This window comes from Rhinopithecus roxellana, chromosome 10, assembly GCF_007565055.1.
Source record: "Rhinopithecus roxellana isolate Shanxi Qingling chromosome 10, ASM756505v1, whole genome shotgun sequence".
Classification (NCBI taxonomy): domain Eukaryota; kingdom Metazoa; phylum Chordata; class Mammalia; order Primates; family Cercopithecidae; genus Rhinopithecus; species Rhinopithecus roxellana.
In genome coordinates, this window is record NC_044558.1 from 25,093,725 (window position 1) to 25,115,333 (window position 21,609).

Consider the following 21,609-nt stretch of genomic DNA (forward strand, 5'->3'; position numbering starts at 1 on the left):
GTAGAGACTGGAGGGAAGGCAGAGCACAGTGAAACTGAGTTCTTCCTGGAGGAATCAACCTGCATGCATTTCTACAATCACATGCTTTCATACTCGCCTCCACATACATCTTCCCCTTCCCTCTCCTCTGCTTCAATCCTCCCCCCACTTTCTGCAGGGTCATTGACCCTCATGTGGACTTACTCTGCAGAAATTGAGAAACGTCTTCCAGCTGGGGAATGTTATATTCATGGAAGCCACAGTACTTTTCAAGAAGTGGAAAAATGTGATTGTACTCGTAGCAAGCATGGGTTTTATACAAGGACTTCAGAGTCTTGAACACTGTACCCCATGTTTTCTTTTCTTCCTCCGTGTATTCCACTCGAGGGATGGGCTGCCCACTAGAATACAGGCACAAAATAGGTGTCTCAAGCAGGGCAAGGGCACAGCAGAATGCAGGTTAGGTTAGCAGAGGGAGTCGGGGGCCAGAACCTGTGAGCTGCCATCACTTGCTTCAGTGAATTTCATACATTATTTGAAAGAGAAAAATTACACATCTTGATACAGGAAACATTACTGTTTTGATATCCCACATGAAATTGGCTAAGCAATGGTTAACCACATTGGTTAAGCAATGATACAGGCTGCATTGAGGATTTGCTCTCACTTTCAGGAAATCACTTGGTTTTTCTACTCTTCCAATTCTCTAATTGCTTACCTAGGGTAGAAATTCACTTACCCGCACAGGCCAGTCAGGTATCACAAAGGTGTAAAGTTTCAGAGATAAGGCAATAAGGAGAATGGTGGCCAGCTGGAGAATGCATTACCTTTCTAAACCAGGGCATCTAAGTCCAGTTAAAGCAAAATAGTGTATTTTTATGGTGTTAACTAAGGCAATTATACCAGTGGGCTGAACTGGATTTAATATGTAGGCCACGAATCTGAGATCCCCTTTGTTTGGTAGGCATGCACTTATTGGGTTTGATATTTCTTCTCCTGGGAAGTTATAAAGGTATTTAAATATGTGCTAAGTAAGATTCCACATTGTATACATATATCAAAACATCATGTTGTACACCATAAATATACACAATTTTTATTTGTCAATTAAATAAATAAATAAGTTCTAGATCAAGGATAATAAATATTGGAACAAAGGAGAGAAAATTTTATAAATCCATGCTAAGGTATAAAATGCCTTACACCTTCTCTACACTGAGCTTCTTCAAGTACATATGCCAGGCCCCACAGATCCTGAATTTCTTGGGGAAGGGAAGGCTCACGTACCTGGAGTCTAGTAAGCTCCCCAGGTGACTCTGATACAAACTATAGTTTAAAAGTCATTCGTTGTCAAAGTCCTTTTGAAAACCACCTGGGAATGAGCTGTGTTCTGAACAGCACAAACAGATGAAAATCGAACAAAGCCTGACTTCAAAGACCAGTGACTCTTCCCTAGGCTGCAGGCCTATTTCTCTAACAGGAACACAGAGTCCTGGACAAAGTGAGACTGTTTATCTCAGAATTATGGATCATGATTAGGCTCCAGATTAGGTCTTTCTTGCCCTTTCAGAACTGTACCTCATCCAAATGCATTAGAGCAGAGTCTTTGTTATTGTCTACAGATGAGTGACAGGGATTAGGCAAAAAGATAGCATTTTGCTTAAGTATTGAAAGCCAGACAAGTTCAGAAGGCCTTGTGGTAGCCAGCAGTGATGGTGAAAAAAAAAAAAATCAGGTAAGCTCTTGCCCAAGAACGTGCCATTATCAAGCCTAAGAACTGATACAGGAGACAAACAGACTTTGGAAACAGAGACTGTTCAATCCTTGGCCCTGCCATTCCCTAGCTGTATCGGCTCAGGCAATTCAGCAAAAATCTCTGAGCCTTAATCTGCAGCTGCTACATGGGCTAAACATAAGTAACTATTTAAATTTAAGTCTAATACTATGTATAAAGTACCTAGTATTAGTACTGACAAATCCTAACAATTGGATAATTGACCATTACCATTATTACTGATTCTAATTTTAAAAGAAAGGCATCTGTTATTCCTGGCACAAATTTCAAGAGATGGTAACATCCTGAGCACCAAGATGTTCTGCTGGTTGACACCTGCTGTTCTAGGGACTCAACATCTGTTCCCCATTCATCAGTAAAGCACCTTTCTGCCCTCTCAGTCTGTGAGGTTTGGGTGAGGAGAGACTCCACTCCTACCTTCAGAAGTGGGCATGTGACCAGGCTAAGCAAATTGAAATCCCTCATTCCCCTGCATTGTGCCTGGCTGACAGATGGGCCTATGTCCTAATCAGAGTCAGTGGACTCAATGCTAGAACTGTGGTTGACCTTGTTGGAAATAGACAGGACCTCTAACTGAGTTGAGGTATCAGCCTAGAGGTGCTAGGTTCCCTCTCCAAGAGAAATGAGGCCAAAGTCTGAAAGCAAGGCCAAAGCAAAGGACACTAGAGTCAGAGAGGCAAATAATGAGACACTGAATCCTGGACCTGCCTGAGCCTAAACGATCCCCCTTAAACTCTTCATTTATAGTATCCAGTAGAGCTTTCCTTTATGTTTGAGTTGTTTTGCAGCTGAAAAATATAAGCTCCTATGATCCATTTTATCTATTCCTAGATAAAACTTAAAAGCCCAACCTCCACTCCAGTAATATCATCAAAACCTGCTGTAGCAGTCTTCCATATGGTTCTAGACACAATTCCTAGCTCTGCCTCCAATTCACCATTTTGAATCTTTACTCTTATATGGTCTCTTGGATTAATTCATTCATTCAACAAATGTCAATTGAGCACTGTGACAAAACAGTCAATTACCGCTGCCCTCATGAAGTCCACATTTCTAGTAGAGGGAGACAGAAAGCCAACACAACTCCGTTAGATGGTGATACATGCTACAGAGAAAAAAAGGACAAAGGTATAAGGAGTTTCAGAATGGGTTTTCACTTTTGCATAGGGTGTAGAGAGGGGCATGGCTGAGAAGGTGACATCTAAATGAAAACCTGAGGAGATGAGGCCTTGGTGCTTCACTCTGGAGTCTTCCGTTTAGCTTGAACATAACTATTTGAGATTCTGATTCCACTTTTCTGCAGGTTAATCTGGTTAGCAGTCCCTGAAGTCTAAAGCAGTGACAGCTGTATCCCCTTTATGCAGGTATTGGGGCTGCTCATCCCAAGCTTGATAGCAGTGGCTCAGCACTCCCTGCTTTCCTGGGAAAAGCAGGAGAATCTCAATTCTAACTCTGCTGCTTCCTAACTGAGTGAGACCTTGGTCAATTGTTAAAAAGCAAAATCACAAACGAAAACACAAAAATGTTAAAAATGTGACACTAAACAGACCATGTAAAGGACACAGGTTGACAAAATGAGGGTAGAAACAGAAAGGAAGAGTGTTGCCTTGTTTGACCTCAGTTGGAGATATACACCTCAGTAGAATCAAATTTTTTCTCCTGCTCTGTGCAAGTCCGGGAATGACTGTGAAAGTGTACAGTGAGTATCAATTTTGAGCTCACAAATACACTTAAGTAGGCAAATTCACAAAGTAGAATCTGCAAAAAAAAAAAAAAAATAAGGATGAACTATATCAGACCCTGAAGTAAGAGACTATTTTGAAGAAGAAAGACATGGTAAAAACAGCACCAAAAGCTTAAATGACATGAGATAAAGTAAGATCTGAAATAGGCTTTGAATTTTTTAAAAGGCGAACCCTTAACTAGCTACATGACCTTCGGCACATCAGTTAATCATCTGGGATTCATCTATAAAAGGTGAGAAATTGACTAAAAAATTGTAATGTACTTCTGAGAGTCCAGCCATCTATAGATGATTTTCAATAACCTATGTAAATGATTAACATGCAAGATTGTGAGGTGATTCACCAATTTCACTCTTCTTCATAAGGTTTCACATTTCTATGAGAAGGAGGTTGAGGAGGATCTGTTTCCGCTCTCCCCAAATCCCAGCAACCCAGAAGTAAGTGAATGTACTTTCTAAGCACCTCCTCCTTGATTATATGAAGTGTACTTTCTAGGAGTCCCCAGACACTCAGAAGAGTGGCTAAAAATACCCTTAGAATTCAACAAACCTGAGTTTAAAACCTGATTATGTCACATACTAGCTACATGATGTTGGCAACTTACTGAACCTTTGTAAGCTTTGATTTCCCCATCTGACAAATAAGAAGTTATTATTATTAAGGCTAAACAAAATGATATATACAAAGCATGTACCAAAGTCCCCAGACACATAGCAAGAAGATAACAAGTATGATCTGTTATTGCTGACTATCTTAAGGACTCTTGCCTGCATCCGCTTTGATGGTGTCCACCTGACTGTGCTGGGGCAAAGGCGGGGTCAAGAGAGGGAGGTCACCGTCTTCTGTGAATCCTGCTCAGCAGGATCCAAGGCCCAGATGGGCTTAGATCTGTCTAAAGACAGCACATTTTTTAATCCTTCCACTACCAAAAGTCATTCAGAAAAAAACTTTCCCTCTCTTTTTCTGGAGGTTTTTCCATGTTGAAAGTAACTTTGTATTCAGTATAGAAAGGCCCATCATCTTCTCCATCTCCCTGAGATTCTATCAAAGCGTCAAAGTACTATGCCACGAACATTCTGGACAACTTTTACGTTTCTTCTTGTGCATGTCTTTTCTTAATCCCTTAACTCAATAACAGCACTTGTCAAAACACTAAGTTTCCCATGGTGGCATTTCTGTAGTTCCTTAAGACTCAAAGGAGCAAAGCTGTTGTCTTCTCAAACATGTTTGATATTTGCATTTTCTTTTGGCTAAAATAGGATAGGAGAGGAACACAAAACCTCAGACAGGAAAAAAAAAAAAAAATCCTAAAATTGTCCTTCACAGCTGGGTCAGACCAGATAAAAGTAGAAAGCTGAAGTTTGGCTGGCCTGAAATCTTGAATGATTCATTATTTCAGTAAAGCAGCCAGCTCCTTCTTGAATGTAAATGATTCTTTTTCCTTCTTCCCTGTTTAATGTGCAGAAGACCGGAGGCTGTTTTATTCAGGACTGAGGCCTTTTCTAATTACTGCAGACACCACTGAGTAATTAGACAACAAAGCTTGGGAGAGAGCAGGGCCCCAGCACAGTGGGTAATTTTGTTTTGTCTAGCAGCAATCGTTTTTTATCATATGTTATTAAAGGGAGGATTTAAACACACCCCCACACACATACACGCACGCACACGAACACATGCACACACAGAAGGCAGGACTCTTCACGCTGGTATTTTCCATCCTCAACTGGATGAGGGCAAGGGAGAAACAGGCTAGGGGTGTGTTTTTCTCTTTTCCCTACCACAAGCAAGGCAGACTTACTGGCGGTAATTGTAGGCAATGTCAGCAAACTGCTTCCGTCTTGCACGGTACACAGGATCTTTAAAACCCTAGGAGAAAAGAGACACCTGATTTTCAAGGCTTCATAGAAAGAGGTCTGGTATCTTTGTGAATGCTTTGAACAGGGGCTCTTGAGCCATGACAGTGCATGTCTCCTTCCCTTGTTTATACCCTAAAACTAAATTCTCGGTTAAACTTAGGATAAGCTCTCCTGTCAGATATTGTGAGTGACACCTGGTTAGTAACTCCTTCGATTTAGCATGAGCCTCCTTGCTGTGGATTCCAATGTGCATGCTCCGTTCTTAAAGAAACCTCATCTGCAGCATATCTGACTGACACACTTGCTAAATTAGGCAAAGTTCATAGGATGAATGTCTATGATGAAGATATACAATATCCATTTAATTCCTGATTGAGGTATGTGTCTAGCTCTACCTTTTAATTTCTTGATAGACAAGCAGGTATATGCTTACTGCTCTTGCAATTTTTAAAAATACAATTTATTAAATATATACTATGTGCCCGTCTGTGAGTACTAGGAACTGATTTTACATATAATTCTCACAACAAACTTGCAAGTTCGACGAGTATGATTATCCTGTTCTTTCCAGAATAAATGGTGGTTCGGAGAAGTAGAGCCATAGTGAAGGTGAGGCTGGGATTTAGATCACCATCAGTAATTGTTAGCTTTTTCAACCTGGCAGGGGCCTAGCTAACTGAGAGTCTGTCTCAGGACCTAAAATGGATGATAATGGCTTCTCCTCTGAAGCTGACTCACAGGCAGCCTTTTCCCAGTGATTAGTAAGCAGCACATTTCTGAGTGAAAAGAGGCTAAGTGTGTCTTTGAGTGTTTGGAGTGGAAGTGGGATTCCAACTGATTGAAAGACAATTTTCCAAAAAAAGTTGATTGCAGTCTAAATTTCAGTAACACAAGAGACTGATGTCATTGCTGTAGAACTCTGCTGTGGTTCTTCCAAGCCTTTCCCAGTAAGCCATGCCATCCACCACTTTAGCTCACAATTTCTCTGTTCCACTGTCCCTCCAAACCAAGGCAGTAGTGAATTCAAAACAAAAGCTTATATCACAGAGTGTAATGTTTAAAGGAGCTTTTGAAAAGAGAAATATTCCCTGATTTTTAGATATTGTTTTTTGTTTTGGTTGCTTGATTGGTTGAATTTTTGTTTTGGCAGAGTCTCTCTCTCTCTCTCTCTCTCTCTCTGATATATATATATATATCAGGGCCTACCAGTAATTGTAAAGACACAGAGGGCAATGTAATATAATGTAATTTCTTCTGAGAATCTGCAGCATTGATTCTGGCACACAGAAAAAACTACAGACACTTGTTGGAAGAAAGGAAGGGAGGGAGGAAAGGAGTTAATTAGTTTATTTCCTGGCATATATTTTGGAAAATAGAAATATCCAAATGTTTCACACTTGAAAAGTGAAGTAAAACTACTACACATTTTTATTTTACTCCAAAGCTAAATCCCAGGTAACCAATGTGATTACTCTGTTTAGAAAAGATTTTATGATGCAGTTATTACAAAGTATAACTCTTCCTTTCCCTAGAGCACTGAATGGTTTTTAATCATTAATTACAGATTAGAAAGCTTAGGAATCTGAGGACTTAAAACTACTGTTGTGCCTCATTTCTACTGGGTGAAGATAAGTTGGTTTGAGATGATGTGGTTAAAAAAAAAAAAAACTGGGCAGCATGATTTACTTTCCAAGCATCAATAACACACCGTTTTAGAAACCTGTCTACTGGACTAATCAAAGAACATTTATTTGTCCACATCTCCATACTTGGGGCTCAAAATAAAAATGTAATATTGGTCAGTCATTAAGGTTTGATTGTTACGGTCATTCTCACTTGCCATTCTTATTGAATAGTTAGTACTGGATAGCCTTCTTCAGGCCCTAAGGATAATAGGTAGACTTCTGACCCTGTAAGGCACCTTGGAGAAAGGTCCATTTCTATATTTTGGTGTCGAATTGAAGAATATAAAGCCCATGGAGCCATTTGCCTAAAGGCCCTAAACTACAGAACTAGCACCTCCATTTGGATTTTGTGGCCCTGCCTAGGCTGGCAAGTTGAGATTTGAGCACTGAAGTAGGAAGCCAGGAAGAAAAGAGAATTCCTTCAATCCGTGGATTTCCACTTCATCATGGTGCTTCTAGGAATGAGATGTCCATGAACAATTCTTACCCCCATTTGCCTTTATTGTTTGTCTTTCATGTACCTTGCCTAGGTGGTTTAAAGATTTTCCACTTGTGAAAATAAAAACTAATGTAACACTGTATATCCAGTTGATATTATCAATTATGTCAATTATGTCATATATCAATTATGTTAGAGGAAATATGTAAGTATATAAATGAAATGATTAAAGAAATACACCAAACTCTAACAAATGTTACCTCCAGGTAGTAGGAAAAATAAGTAACATTAACAGTTGTATTCTTGAAAACTATTTATGCTTTTCAAGTTTTCTAATGTGAGAATGGGTTTCTTTTAGAATAAGAAAAAAAGAAAATAGCATTAAATACCCATCTCAAATCATTTTAGTGAAGTAGCAGGAGATTCACATGAGAATGTGAGAATGGGTTTCTTTTAGAATAAGAAATAAAGAAAATAGTATTCAACATCCATCTCAAACCATGTTAGTGAAGTAGCAGGAGATTCACACACTGGTACACAGGAACACACACACAGATAATGCACTATACAGATCTTCCATGTGGGAAGGCTTCTAACCATGACCCTTTCCAGCTCCTGGTTTCTAAGAAGTTCATTATCAGCCTGTAAGGAGCCCCCACCAACCAGGTTACAAGGAGTTTTGCTTTCTCAGTTACCAGTGGTCAGACATCTCTGTGGCCTGAAGCCCAGCCTCTTGGGGATTTGGCCTCGCATCCCTTGGGCTACCAGATGATCACAGGGCCTCTGTAGCTGTCCATGTGGAGCACATTCTGAATCAAATCACAGTTGGTGATGACTGATCACCCTGTCTCAATTTAGACTAATAGCATCAATTTCAGTAGCACTGCATGTAATTTATTTATAATCACCCTGTCTCAATTAAACTAATAGCAGCAATTTTGGTTGCACTGCATGTAACCAAATATGTTTTGACAGGAAAATATATTGTTGATGAAGGAGTGGCGAGGGGGAGGGAGAGGGGATAGGAAAAGACGGGAGAAAGTCAAGAGAGTTCTACAGGATGCAAGTCATGACATCAACTGAAGTCTGCATGTATTGAGAGGTATGATTTGTGTGTGTGACGGTTTAGGGGAGAGGGCAACTATATATATGGAAAAGTCTTGAGTACTCTTGTAGACAGATATTTATTCCATCATTTCCTAATATCATAGCTAAGGTTAAACCTCAGAAGTGCTCTCTTTAGGCTAGTGAGAACACGGGTTTTAAAGTCAGAAAAGCTGTGTTGGAATACTAATTCATTTATTCACTAGGAGCATGGTTTGGGGGCGGCCAGGTTATCTCTCAGCCTTAGTTTCCTCATCAGTAAAATGAGACTGTCAATCCTACCTGCTTCACAGTGTTGTATAGTTTAAGTCAGGTAGCATCAGCAGCACATTAAGTAAAATTCGGAGCACATCGTAGGTGCTCAAAGAATGATGAATTTGTGCAAAATGGCAGGAAATCCAGAGACAGAGAAGTCTGGCTCAGAACATAAAAAAGATATACTCTGGAATGGGTCAGTGATCCCCACCAGCCACATGGGGCTTTTAAACCAACATCTACAGAATTCTTACCTTGCTGTGTATATTGGCTAGGCCAATAACAAGAGGAGTTTTGCATTTTCCATAATGTTTCATGACAACTGGGGGAAGGATGGAACACAGAAGACAAAAGGTTCAAACTAACTGGCATTTGTTAAGTAGCTGCCATTCCCATCCTAGAGACGCTGGTCAAGGAGGACTTGCAAACAGTAGACTAGGGGACTACCGACCATGCCTAATCCCTTTGCTCACCCTACAATTGGCCAAGAAGCCTATTTTGGAAAAATGTATGTACCTAGTTGCCCAAGCCCATAAGCTAGGAGTTATTGTTTTACTTCCCCCTTCTCTCTTCCTTCACATCCAGCAACCAATTTCTGCCCATTCTACCATTCAAACATCTGAGTCTGTCCTTCCGACTTCATTCTCACTGCTGCACCTGCATTCGACCACCAGCATTTCTTGCCTGACTATTGTAGCTGCTGTGTAAGTGGCCTCTCACCCCCTCCACTTCAGCCCAAATTAGATTTATAAAGTGCAAGTCTGGTGAGGCCACTCGCCTCCTCAAAAGTCCTTCAATGGCTTCTCATTGCTATTAGACTATTGTCCAAAATATTTAGCACGGTCCACAAGGCTTTACATGATCCAGCTCTGTCTAAGTGTCCAGCCCTGTGCTGACTCACTCTGGCCTTCCTAGGATGCTCCAGAGTGGGACCCTCTTCCCCACTTGTTGAGATCAATAAGTCACTACCTGTTCTTTCTGTCTTCCTGGATTTTTCCAAAATTTATTGGTTTCCCTCAGTGTGCTGTATATTTCTCTTTTCAGATGGTCTCACATGTGTTAATAATGATTAAACTCAGGAAACTCTCTTACATATCACTGGATTTTTGGAGCATAGCACATTCAGCATACCCCCAAGTATAAGCTGTTGAAAAAATTATGCAAAACAGGCCGGGTGCGGTGGTTCATGCCTGTAATCCCAGCACTTTGGGAGGCCAAGGTGGGCAGATCACCTGAGGTCAGGAGTTTGAGACAAGACTGGCCAACATAGTGAAATTCCGTCTCTACTAAAAATACAAAATTAGCCAGGTGTGGTGGCGCATGCCTGTAATTCCAGCTACTCGGGAGGCTGAGGCAGGAGAACTGATTGAACCTGGGAGGCAGAGGTTGCAGTGAGCCAAGATCGCGCCATCGCCTTCCAGCCTGGGTGACAAGAACAAAACTCAGTCTCAAAAAAAAAAAAAAATATATATATATATATATATATATATATGCAAAACCTAGGAAAAATGGCAAACAAATTACTGTGTGCCTTTTAAATGTCATATGAGATGATTGTCTCACAAGCTCACTCTGTGCTCTAACGGGACATATATTTACTACTTATAAAGTTACAACCACTTCAAAGTAGATACTGGCTTTCTAGAAGACCAATAAGTTGCAAAATATTCATTTGATGATCAAATTGTAAGTTGTTTCTGTCTAGTAGAAAGGCTAAGACACATGATTATGGCTTTATTGCCTTATGGAACATTAATCACTTGTGCATCCATCTTTGTGATCTTATTCTGGCTTTCTATTTTCCAATGACACCTGTACTTTTGTCTCTTGTATCTTTTCTGCACTATCTTTGTCATCTTGCTGGTTCCCTTAATAATGAGCTAAATGGATCTTTGACAGGTGTTCACTATATACCTGCATGACAGTTATATTTTTAACTTTTTGCAAATTATGCTTGGATAGAGCAACTTAGTAAGAATGCAACAAGTCTTTGACGACTCAACTAGCTGACTGACTCTTAGAATTAACTCTGACAGGGTCTCAGGTGGAGAAAACTGGGTGGGCAAAAGGAAAAGAAAAGGAGAAAAGTATTGAAAAATATAGTCTTGTTCTTGGACAATTTGCTGGAGAACAAATTTCCTATGGGAGAGCAGAAAAACTTGATGTCCACACCTTGAAAGATTAAAAAGCAGTTTCAGGCTTGGCGCGGTGGCTCGTGCCCATAATCCCAGCACTTTGGGAGGCCGAGGCAAGCGGATCATCTGAGGACAGGAGTTTGAGACCAGTCTGGTCAACATGACGAAACCCCATCTCTACTAAAAATACAAAAATTAGCTGGATGTGGTGGCACAGACCTGTAATCCTAGCTATGCGGGAGGCTGAGGCAGGAGAATCACTTGAACCCAGGAGGTGGAGGTTGCAGTGAGCTGAGATCGCACCATTGTACTCCAGCCTGGGCAGCAAGAGTGAAACTCCATAAAACAAACAAACACACAAACAAACAAACAAACAAAAACAGTTTCAAAGACTTGGGTCAAGAAGTAGAAATATACACAGAAGGACAGTTGTGTTGGCTGATATTTTCTTCACTAAGAACCCCCCGCTATTGCAGATCTATAGCCTAGACTCCAGTGCAGCTGCCAGGTAAACTGGAATAGGTAGCTCTGGAGTTGGGGTCTATGTGGCAGAGGTTGCTAGTGCTCCCCAAGATCTGTCCTCTCTCCTTTGTTCAGAGAACATTGCTAAACTATTTTCCCCCATCTCCTTTGCAGTTAGTAATGGGCATGTGACTGAGCTCTACTCAGTGGAATTTGATTGAAGGGATGTGAGTCATCTCCAGACATGGCCCATGAAAACTTCCCAGAAGCAATTCTCACTCTTTCTTCTCCCATCCACTGGCAGAATGAGTGGGCTCCAAGGAGTTGAAGGAGGGTACAGCCATCGGCGGAAGGAGCCTTGGTTCTGAAAGACCGTGTGGAGTAGTTCCCTTACTGACTCACATTGGAAGTGAACTTTTATTGGGTTAGCCATGGAGATATGGGGATTGTTTGCTGAGCAGTTAGCTTGCTCTGGTTGCTGGAGGGCTAGACTCAGATCTTCCTCTTTCTAGAAGGCCTTCCTAACCATTTCAGTCCACAGTGACCTTAGAAATGATAGCACATGCTATCTGACTCACGAAACCTGGCATTTATGCACTTTTTAAAGTTATTATTTAGCTAATTATTATCCAAACTGTATGCCATGGAAAACTAGCACTCAAGATAATGTTGCTAGGCATTTCATTAAAAAGAGTTCCATGGGTAAATACGTTTAAGGAAACATTACATTGACAGGGTTTCATTTTTGCAGGACTTTCCAAAGTTTCTGATGAGATCATGGAATTTGCATATTTGAAGTAGGGTTATAGAATACAGAGTTTCTCTCTTTGATCATGGGATATTTTTCATAAATTATAGTTTGGGAAACATGCATATGGCCCTTTCACTTGCATAGAGTATCTTGTGCCTCCCATGAGGTTATAAGTCATGAAGAAGTAAACTTACTGTGATCTGATACTCTATACCCAAAGCATAAAGCACAATGTGATAGTTGCCATTTCTGAGATAGTAACGGAGTAACAGTGTGAAAAACTTAAGTCTGGGAAGAGACAGGAAGAAGGCTTTAGGGAGGCAACATATGTGATTTAGACCTTAGATGAATAGAGCTTTTCAAGTGGGGAAAGAACAGGTAGGTTGACAAGAGAAAACTTCTCAGGTAAAGGGAACTACATGGACAGAAAGGAGAGTACATTTTGGAAATGGAAATTAAGTAGAACCGGTTAGATTCTGCCTGCCAAGTTTACAGTTGCTATTCCAGCTCCCTCCTGCACTGCTTTGAGAACAATCAACACCCCTTCTCCCTCTACTGTACAACTGCAGGCCTCTGGAAGGCAGGGATCATGTCTTATCTGTCACTTCAACCGCCTTTCTTTTATATGGCCTGAGACATAGTTCACGTACAGGTGATGCTACACGGCCCTCTCCCTCTGAGATTTCTCATCTGAAAATGAGGTGTACAGCCCTCATAGGGTAGTGATAATATTCAAATTTAAAAAGGAATGCCAAGCATTTAGCATTGTGCCTGGCACATAGACCATGCTGAAGAAGCATTAGCTCCTAATATCATTAGCTAAATAAAAGCTTGTGGAAAAAAGCAAGCAAGGTGGGAAAGGGGAAAGGAAGGAGACCGGGAAAGAAGGGAAAAGGAGGCAAGATGGTCACTGGGGAATCTAGCTTTCCTATTTCATTTTCCCACTTAGCTAAAACTGAAAGGCAGAGGCCATTTTCCCTCTATCTTGGAAACAATCCTTCCTTTACTTCATTTTTCAAAGTGACTGCTTTGGAGGACCTGATGAGAGATATTGGGTCACACATCCATGCATACTGCCAAGGGCCGGGTTCAGGGACGAAGAGATTACACAGGATGCAATAGGACAGAGAGAACAGAGGGTCCTTTCGAGAAGAACACCCGCTGCCTGCGCCACTCCTTGTGCTGGTTTCTGTTTGCAGTCACACACTGCAGCCAGGCGTGTGGGCCCTGGGGTCTCTGGGAAAGCACGCTGGAGTGTTTGCTTTGTCCTTGGCCCACGTCCCTGGGATCTGATGAGAAACCAAAGGAACAGAGAGAGCCTGGCGCCTCGTCTTCAGGGAACTGTGTACCTGATATGTTGTATTTTTACAATAAAATTCATAACATTGAGAGGGCAGGGAGTCAAAGACGTGGCTTTTAAAGCCCAATGAATTCCAGAGACTTTTAAAGCCAGTGCCAGCTGCTTTGGAGGGGACATGAGGATACAGGGAGAAAAATGTCAATCTCTTTGTATTGGCGTCTTCCACTGCCCCAAATGAAAAGGGAGTGAGACCAGTGGGAAAAATGCTGGTTTGGGGCAGGAAGATAGGAGTTTGGTAAGAGGAGAATAACGCCCTGCTGGGCAGACCCCTTGGATGGGGTCAGAGGTGAACAGATAGCTTTTCTGAGAACCAGTATCTTTGGAGATGCTTTGCGGACAGAATTGATGGCTAAGAGGCCCCAGACAGAGACCTGTTGAACGGGTACACAAAGCAGAGTCCCACCTGGGGCAACCTTGGCACCCCAGGGCTCCTGGGAGTAGGCTACATGGTATACAGGAGGATGGAATGGGGGTCAAAAGTCCCCACATTTACCTTTAGTTTTCAGCGAGAGAGAGTATTTAAGTAATATATACTAAGAGCTTTAAATGTAATTCCTATCCTTAGTTTAAATATAACTTAGTTTAATTTCACAGCTAATATTCAAGGAAGTCATTGGAAGTTCAACTGAAAATGCACAGGCGAGACTCAAACTTCCTATACGTTTGCAATTGGGTGCTGGTTAGTAAGTTGTGGCACTATACACACACACCCACACACAATTGTGTGCATATATACATATATATATATATTTAGAGAGAGAGACAGAGAGAGAAAGGAGGAAGGATGGAGGCACACCCAAATATTAATATTGATTTATTGATTATTTTAGAATAGTGTGATAATAGGTGATTTTTTTTTTTCTGTTTTGAAGTCTGGGAGATGGGAGGAAATTCACCTTTGTTTCTGTTTATATATGCTTTCTCATTATTTAAAAAATGCAGAATAGTCCAGAGAGAAAAATAGAAATAACTAAAATTATGGTTGCTTTTCATTTTCCTCCTCATGCTCTTCTGTGTTTTCAAGCCCACTATAATGGGTTTTACACTTTGAATTAGAAGAAGCATAAATCATTCATATTTCAAAAGGCCAGCCTGCCCCTGATAGTTCGCCTTTGGCCTCTGTAAAAGAGCCTGGATTTCTGCCACTAGCCAGGTCTTTGTCTCCAGGCACCATGAGCTCTCAGGATTCACAGTATAGCACAGGTCCCTAGAAAAGTCATCAGGCTCCTCAGGCCTCACTAGTTTTGTAAGATGGAAGCATCTGCTTTGCCTCCTGAAAAAGGCCTTTGCGAACATCCTTTGCTGATTGTAAAGACCCACATAAATGTGAGGAGAAAACAGACTCCTGTGGAAGTGTAGACGCTTCCTCTGGGTTCTACTAAACCTTCACCAATGTAAATGGCTGCAAGTCATTTAAAGATTAAAGAGTCATTTGCCTGGCAGAGAATAAAGGGCAGGCAACAGGACGTTGGCCCTTCCCACCAAAGGAGGCTGTGAGACCTGGCCCCGAGTCACTGCAGCCTGGGCTGTTCCTTCCCAGACCCTCTGCCCCAGAGTAGAGGGAACGATGAAAGTTCCCCTACCCAGTCCTCTACTCAAAAACCATTAAAGGACCTGCCCCCATGACCGCAAGACACAGGCCCAGTCCGTGTTCCTCTTTCTGGTCTATCAGACCTTTTACAATCTGATCCCAACCCACTGCCCCAACTGCATCTCTCATTATCATACTTAATGCACCAACCAGTCATTGCCACAATATTGTGGATGCTTCCAGGACTCTTGGTATTCTCATACACTGTTCTTTCAGCCATAAGCCCTCTCTGTTCCTTATCTGACCAACATCTCCCACTCAGTTTTTAAGATCCAGTTTCAATGTCGCCACTCCCCCCTGCCCCCTGCAGTTGGCAGAGTTGTTAGTACAGGTTGCTGTTTACCAAGCACTTGATTTAAACCTCCATGGATGTACACAGGCAGAAGCAATGATGATTTGTGCACACACAGATCTAGTATATAGAGACAATAGTTTCTGGACAGTGATTTATATTTGCTCCTACAATAATAATGACCATGATAATGATGATGACAATAATGTCTTGCTAATTTTTCCCAGCCCTCGTGTAGATAGGAACACAATAAGTGTTTGTTGAACAAGGGAACAAGCACATTGCTCCAAGTGGAGGAGGTAGGAGGAGGGGAGGGGAGTGGAGGAGAGGCACTGAAAGAATCTCATCCTATGGGCCATGGACTCACAGGGTGGTCAGCATCCAGTTCCGCTCCATAGCTGAGAATCTGATTGGCAAATCTGTCCAGTTCTTGAATGGTTCTTGGGAACCAGGGCACTGAAACACAGAGAAGGCAAAGTCCTGAGTGCAGATTGGCAGGACATGGCTAAAGGTCTCGCTGAGATCAGAAGTGGGTATCCCAGTCAATGGTGATGGCAAGTGGGCTGGCTTCCAGATAACCCCCAAATTACTGTCATTCAAAAGTTAAACTCCATTTTCCTTAGAAACCAGTTTTAAAACCCATTCCTAAATACATTATCTTTCCTGGAGATGTTCTCTGAATTATCTCAAAATTCATCTCCCTCCCACCCATCATGGTAGTTTTCTTTGATGGTTTTCTTTAGTAGCAGAATTTTTTTTCCCCTCTGTCACCCAAGCTGGAGTACAGTGGCACGTGATCTCAGCTCGCTGCAACCTCTGCCTCCCGGGTTCAAGCGACTCTCCTGCCTCAGCCTCCCGAATAGCTAGGATTACAGGTGCGCTCCACCATGCCTGGCTAATTTTTATAGTTTTGGTAGAGGCAGAGTTTCACCATGTTGACTGGGCTGGTCTCGAACTTTTGACCTCAGGTGACCCACCCCCTTGGACTTCCAAAGTGCTGGGATTACAGGCATGAGCCACTGCGTCCTGCCATTCGCAGCAGAATATTACATATAGGCCCAAAATATAAATTATATAAAACCAGACTGTTCTACTGTAAACAAGTTCATGAGATCCCATCTTCCCATTATGTGTTTCCCTCCCAAAGGCCCCAGGCACTGCAGCAAAGTCTTTTGATTGCAAAGCCAGTTAGAAAGCCATTGTGAAGCAGAGCGAAGGGAGTCAGGTAGTTGGGATCTGAAGATGCCTTGCAGCACCTAAAGGATTTCAGACTTGCTTCTGAGCCAGTGCAGTGGGGAAGGGGTTGGGCTTGAGTAGGGTGGACTACAACACCTGGGTCTTACAGAGAGAGGGGCCCAGGGAGAAGGGCAGGTGGCAGCACTGACGTCCCTGTGGGTTACAGGAAACAAGACACATTGCAGGTGAAAATTTTGCAGGAATGAACAGAGACAAGGGCATTTTGGACTGTAAGTTTCATGAGGGCAGAAACCATGGGTACTTTGTTGTACCAGGCATAAAGAGAAAAAGAAGGAAGGAAGAAAGAGGGAAGAGAGGGAGGGAAAAAAAGGATAGAAAGGAGGGAGAAAAGAAGATAAGGAAGGAAGGAAAAAAGGGAAGGAAGAAAGGAGGGAAGGAAGGAACTAATGGATTCACCCTGGTTATGTTAACATTTAAGGTATTGACAGCAGTAACCACCATCCAGAGTGCCTGCTTTAGTACAGTTGCTATTTCTGAGGTACCTCCAAAATAAGGCAGGCATGATAACCCCTCTTGCGCGGGTAAGAAACTGAGGCTCTAAAATTTTAAATAGCTGGTTTAAGATCACACCAGGAGTAAGAAAGTGGTAGATTCAAAAAGAATCCAGAGAGCCAAAATAGATGTGGTGGGAACCCTGAAGTGAGCACAAGGCTTCCAAACTTCCCCTGAAATGAGGTTGAGGGGAAGATGCTGAACTTCCAATCAGCATCCGGTCTGGCTTAGAACCTGGGCTCCATCTGCCTACTTATCCTATCTGTGTCTCTGTGTCCCGGAGGAGGAACAAAACAACTGGGATACACAACTATAGGAAGAACCGCAAATGTGTTTTTGAAGGCTTCCCATGTGCCAGGCACTTCTGGTGTAGCATTTCTGGTGGAGTAGCTCCTTGAATCTGAGGAGTGCTGTGGGCAGTGATGAGAAACAGGCAAAGGGTGCCGCTCAGCGTCTGGCACATAAAACACGACTTTCCATCTGACACCCATTATTCATGATTCTGACCTACTTAGATGGTACAGGAAAGAGCATGCATGCCATCTAGTGGCCAATCTAGGGAAATTCCATCCATGATCTAAACAGAAGCCTCAGGAGGAGCAGCAGCTGCATTCCAGCAAAACAAAGAGAGCTGATTCCAGCAGTTCATCAAGGTCCATTTAGACCCTTGTTTCTGCAGAGCTAAGGAGCCTAGGCTCTCTACCACCCATGTTAGCAATAAAACTAACACAGAATGGTGTTCTAAATATTTTAGCTGTGAGGTGGGTACTATTAATATTCCCATTTTAAAGACGAGGACACTGAGGTACAGAGAGGTTTAGTGCAAACCCAAATACACACACTGCTAAGAAACAGTGGAGTCAGGATTTAAATACAGGTCTAGCTGACTCTCTGGCTTCTGGTCTTGATCGTCAATCTCCTGCCACTCATGGGAAGGTGGCAGAGCATACTGATAAGGAGGGCTGGCTCTGAAGCCAGATTTCCTGCCCAGAGGTTTCCATGCCCCTAAAGCCCAGCCCTCTTTTCCAGATTGGCTCCCTATGGACAGCAAGAACAGAAGCAGATGCTGCCATCATTCCAGGTAGCACTTCTGTAGTACTTGCTGTGTATCAGACACTGCCCTAAACATTTCACATATGCTATCCCCTTCAATTTCTGCAACAGTCCTTTGAGGTAGGTATTATTATTATCCCATTTTACAGATGAAGAAACTGAGGAACAGTGAGGGCAAGTCTCTTGATAGACCTGCTTGGTCCCAACTGCTGAAACTTTGGAGTCTCGGGTGACTCAATACCATGCTCTGCTCGCTTGGTGAGGAACGTGGCTTCCCACCTTGTCACCTACACCCCTCCCCAAGCTCTCCTTCCTCTGTGGGTCCAGCATTTGTATTGCACACTGAACCTCTGTTGTCAGTGCCAGGAATGGGGGTTTTTCCCACCCAGGTTTGCAAGGCCTTGAGAAAGGAATCAGCACTTCAGAGTCATCCAGGACTCAGGATCTTCTTTAAGAAAGATCTTTCTTGTTTCTCCAGGACATTTCCACTGCGGGGTTTCAATGACTGGCACCCACCTGGACAAGGGGACCTAACTTCTCTCCTCTGTGTTCAGCACCATGGATAACCCCATCCCCGCACCGTGGAGGTAGCCTGTCTCCATTCATTCATCATTTCTCTTTTGCCTGGGAATCATTCATAATTCTGTCAGTAACTGCTGGCCCCAGAAATAAGGCAGGCCAAGTCCTTTCTTGCTGCACCCCCTTCTTACTTAGGGGACCCTTAGAATCACCAAAGGAGATTCCACAAGTGTGTACTGAGCACCTCCTGCATTCCAAGCACAAAGCACTGGGGGGTGCATACAAGGGAGTCTTCATCCTTGTGGTGCTTACGTTCTGGCAGGGGCAACACGAAATAAGTAAATGTAAATACGTGACGATGTCAGGAAATTCTTGAAGAAGAAGAATAAAGAAGCATAAGGAAATGGAAAGTTATGGGGATGCTCTTTTTTAAATTCTTTTTTAAAAATTCCATCTTCATTGGGGTATAATGGAACAATAAAAAATGTATATATTTTATAATATAAAATTACAATTGTATAAAATTGCATACAATTGTAAAATTTTCATGTATACACACAATTATATTTGTATATATTGCATATATTTTAGTATTTATTTATTTGAAACGGAGTCTTTCTCTGTTGCCCAGGCTGGAGTGCAGTGGTGTAATCTCGGCTCACTGCAACCTAAGCCTCCCAGGTTCAAGCAATTTTCCTGCCTCAGCCTCCCAAGTAGCTGGGACTACAGGCACGTGCCACCACACCCCGCTAATTTTTGTATTTTTAGTAGAGACAGGATTTCGCCACATTGGCCAGGCTGGTCTGGAACTCCTGACCTCATGATCCGCCTGCCTCGGCCTCCCGAAGTTCTGGGATTACAGGTGTGAGTCACCACACCTGGCCTATTGCATATATTTTATATAACACTTATATATATTTATATTATAAAATTATAAATACAATGTAATTATTTAATACATGCATGCATCATGGTTACCATGATCAAGTTAATGAACATATTAATCATCTCATGTAGTCATTTTTCCTGTGTGGGGATGGAGTGGGACCAGGACACTTCAGATCTCTCTGAGCAAATTTCAAGTACACAGTAAAGTGTGATTAACAATAGTCACCATGCCGTACGTACATTTGACCCCCAGCACTTGCTCATCTTATGACTGAAACTTTGTACCCTTGACCATCTCCCAATTTCTCTCATCACCCTACCCCCTGGCAGCCAACATCCTACTCTCTGCTTCTATAAATTCAACACGTTTTGAATTGGATATAAGTGATACCATGCAGTATTTGTCTTTCTGTGTCTGGCTTATTTCACTTGGCATAATGCCCTTCGGATTCACCCATGTTGTCCCAAATGACAAGATTTCCTTTTTATGGCTGAATAATATTCTAGTGTGTGTGTGTCTGTGTTTGGGGGTATCACATTTTCTTCATTCATCCACCTGTTGATAGATATGTAGGTTGTTTCCCTTGGCTGTTGTGAATAATACTGCAATGAATAGGGGGTGTAGACATCTCTTCGACATACTGATTTCATTTCCTTTGAATATATACTCAGACATGGGATTTCTGCAAAGTATGGTATTTATATTTTAAATTTTTGAGGGACTTTCATGCTGTTTTCCGTAATCGCTGTGCCAACTTACATCCCCATAAGCAGAGTACAAGGGTTCCCTCTTCTCCACACCCTTGCCAACACTTATCTCTTGTCTTTTTGAGGTTAAAGGCAACATGCTATTTACTATGACATCCTCTGCCTCTAGACCCCAGAGGGAAGACCCTGGTGACTTGACATTGCCTTGGCATGGCTCAATGAAATCTGGGATAGTCAGGATCTGGCCCTAGTCCGGAGTTGGTTTCCTATTTGTGTCATGAATAGTCAGTCCAGCAATGGTTAAGAGTCTTACAACAGCCAGACAGCCCAGGTTTGAATCTTATCTCTGCGTTTACTATCTATGAGCCCAGGAAAAGTTACTAAATCTCTTTGTGCCTCACTCTTCCTATCTTTGAAATGGTGGTAATAGTAGTACTAGAAAATATTGCTTTATAAGAACAACATGATGTCAAATGAGTTAATATGCATGATTTATGGATAACAATATTGGCACATAGTAGATAGTATTACTGCTCAGCTTTGAGTTACATATGTGTGTGTATGTATATAAACACACACACATATGACACATACTAGATATGTATGTGTATATATATGCATATACAGACATATATACACATATACATATATATATATATAATTTTTTCTACTCTGTCCTTAGCTTATCATAGCAGAGAGCAGAGTGGAAAGTTTTCCAGCAAGGCTCGAAAGTCTCTGCCACTTATTTTGTTGTGCAACTGGCCAGTGTCTTATCTCCTGGAGTCTTAGTTTCCCTGTTCACAAAATGAATTAAAATGCTCTTTCCATATTATTGGATGAATTAAATGCTGCAGCAATTTGACACATCTTAGCACAGTGGCCCATAATAAGTGCTTTATCAGTGTTAACCATTAGTATGACAATGATTTTAATGATGATGATTAAAGGAGGAGGGGGAGGGAGGAGGAAAGAACAGAGATTGGGATCAGGAAGCTGGTTCTCTGTCCAGCTTTGATATTAAGAGGTTTCTAATCTTGGGCTTCAGTTTCTGTGACATGTGGGTATTAGATTCATCTGCGCGTCAAACCCTTTTGAGTTTCTTATTCTGAGACCCGTGGGATCCTCTGAAGGGCTGAGACTGGCCAGAGGATACTTGAAAAGTCAGCTCCACTTCAATCAATGTGTCAACCTCATTTATTTTTCAGAAATACAGTCACTACATTTGCTCAGTTCCCAAATGCAC

At 42.0% G+C, this 21,609-nt stretch overlaps 1 protein-coding gene across 1 annotated transcript in view; it reads right to left on the reverse strand.

The window, feature by feature from the left end:
• PAH (phenylalanine hydroxylase) overlaps positions 1–21,609 on the reverse strand; it is a 73,215-nt gene that overhangs the window by 17,068 nt on the left and 34,538 nt on the right. The window contains exons 4-6 of the mRNA XM_010357275.1: positions 15,817–15,905; positions 5,318–5,385; positions 184–380 (exon numbers count right to left, since the gene is read on the reverse strand). Coding sequence (XP_010355577.1) covers positions 184–380; positions 5,318–5,385; positions 15,817–15,905 — 354 coding nt within the window. The remainder of the gene's footprint in view (positions 1–183; positions 381–5,317; positions 5,386–15,816; positions 15,906–21,609) is intronic.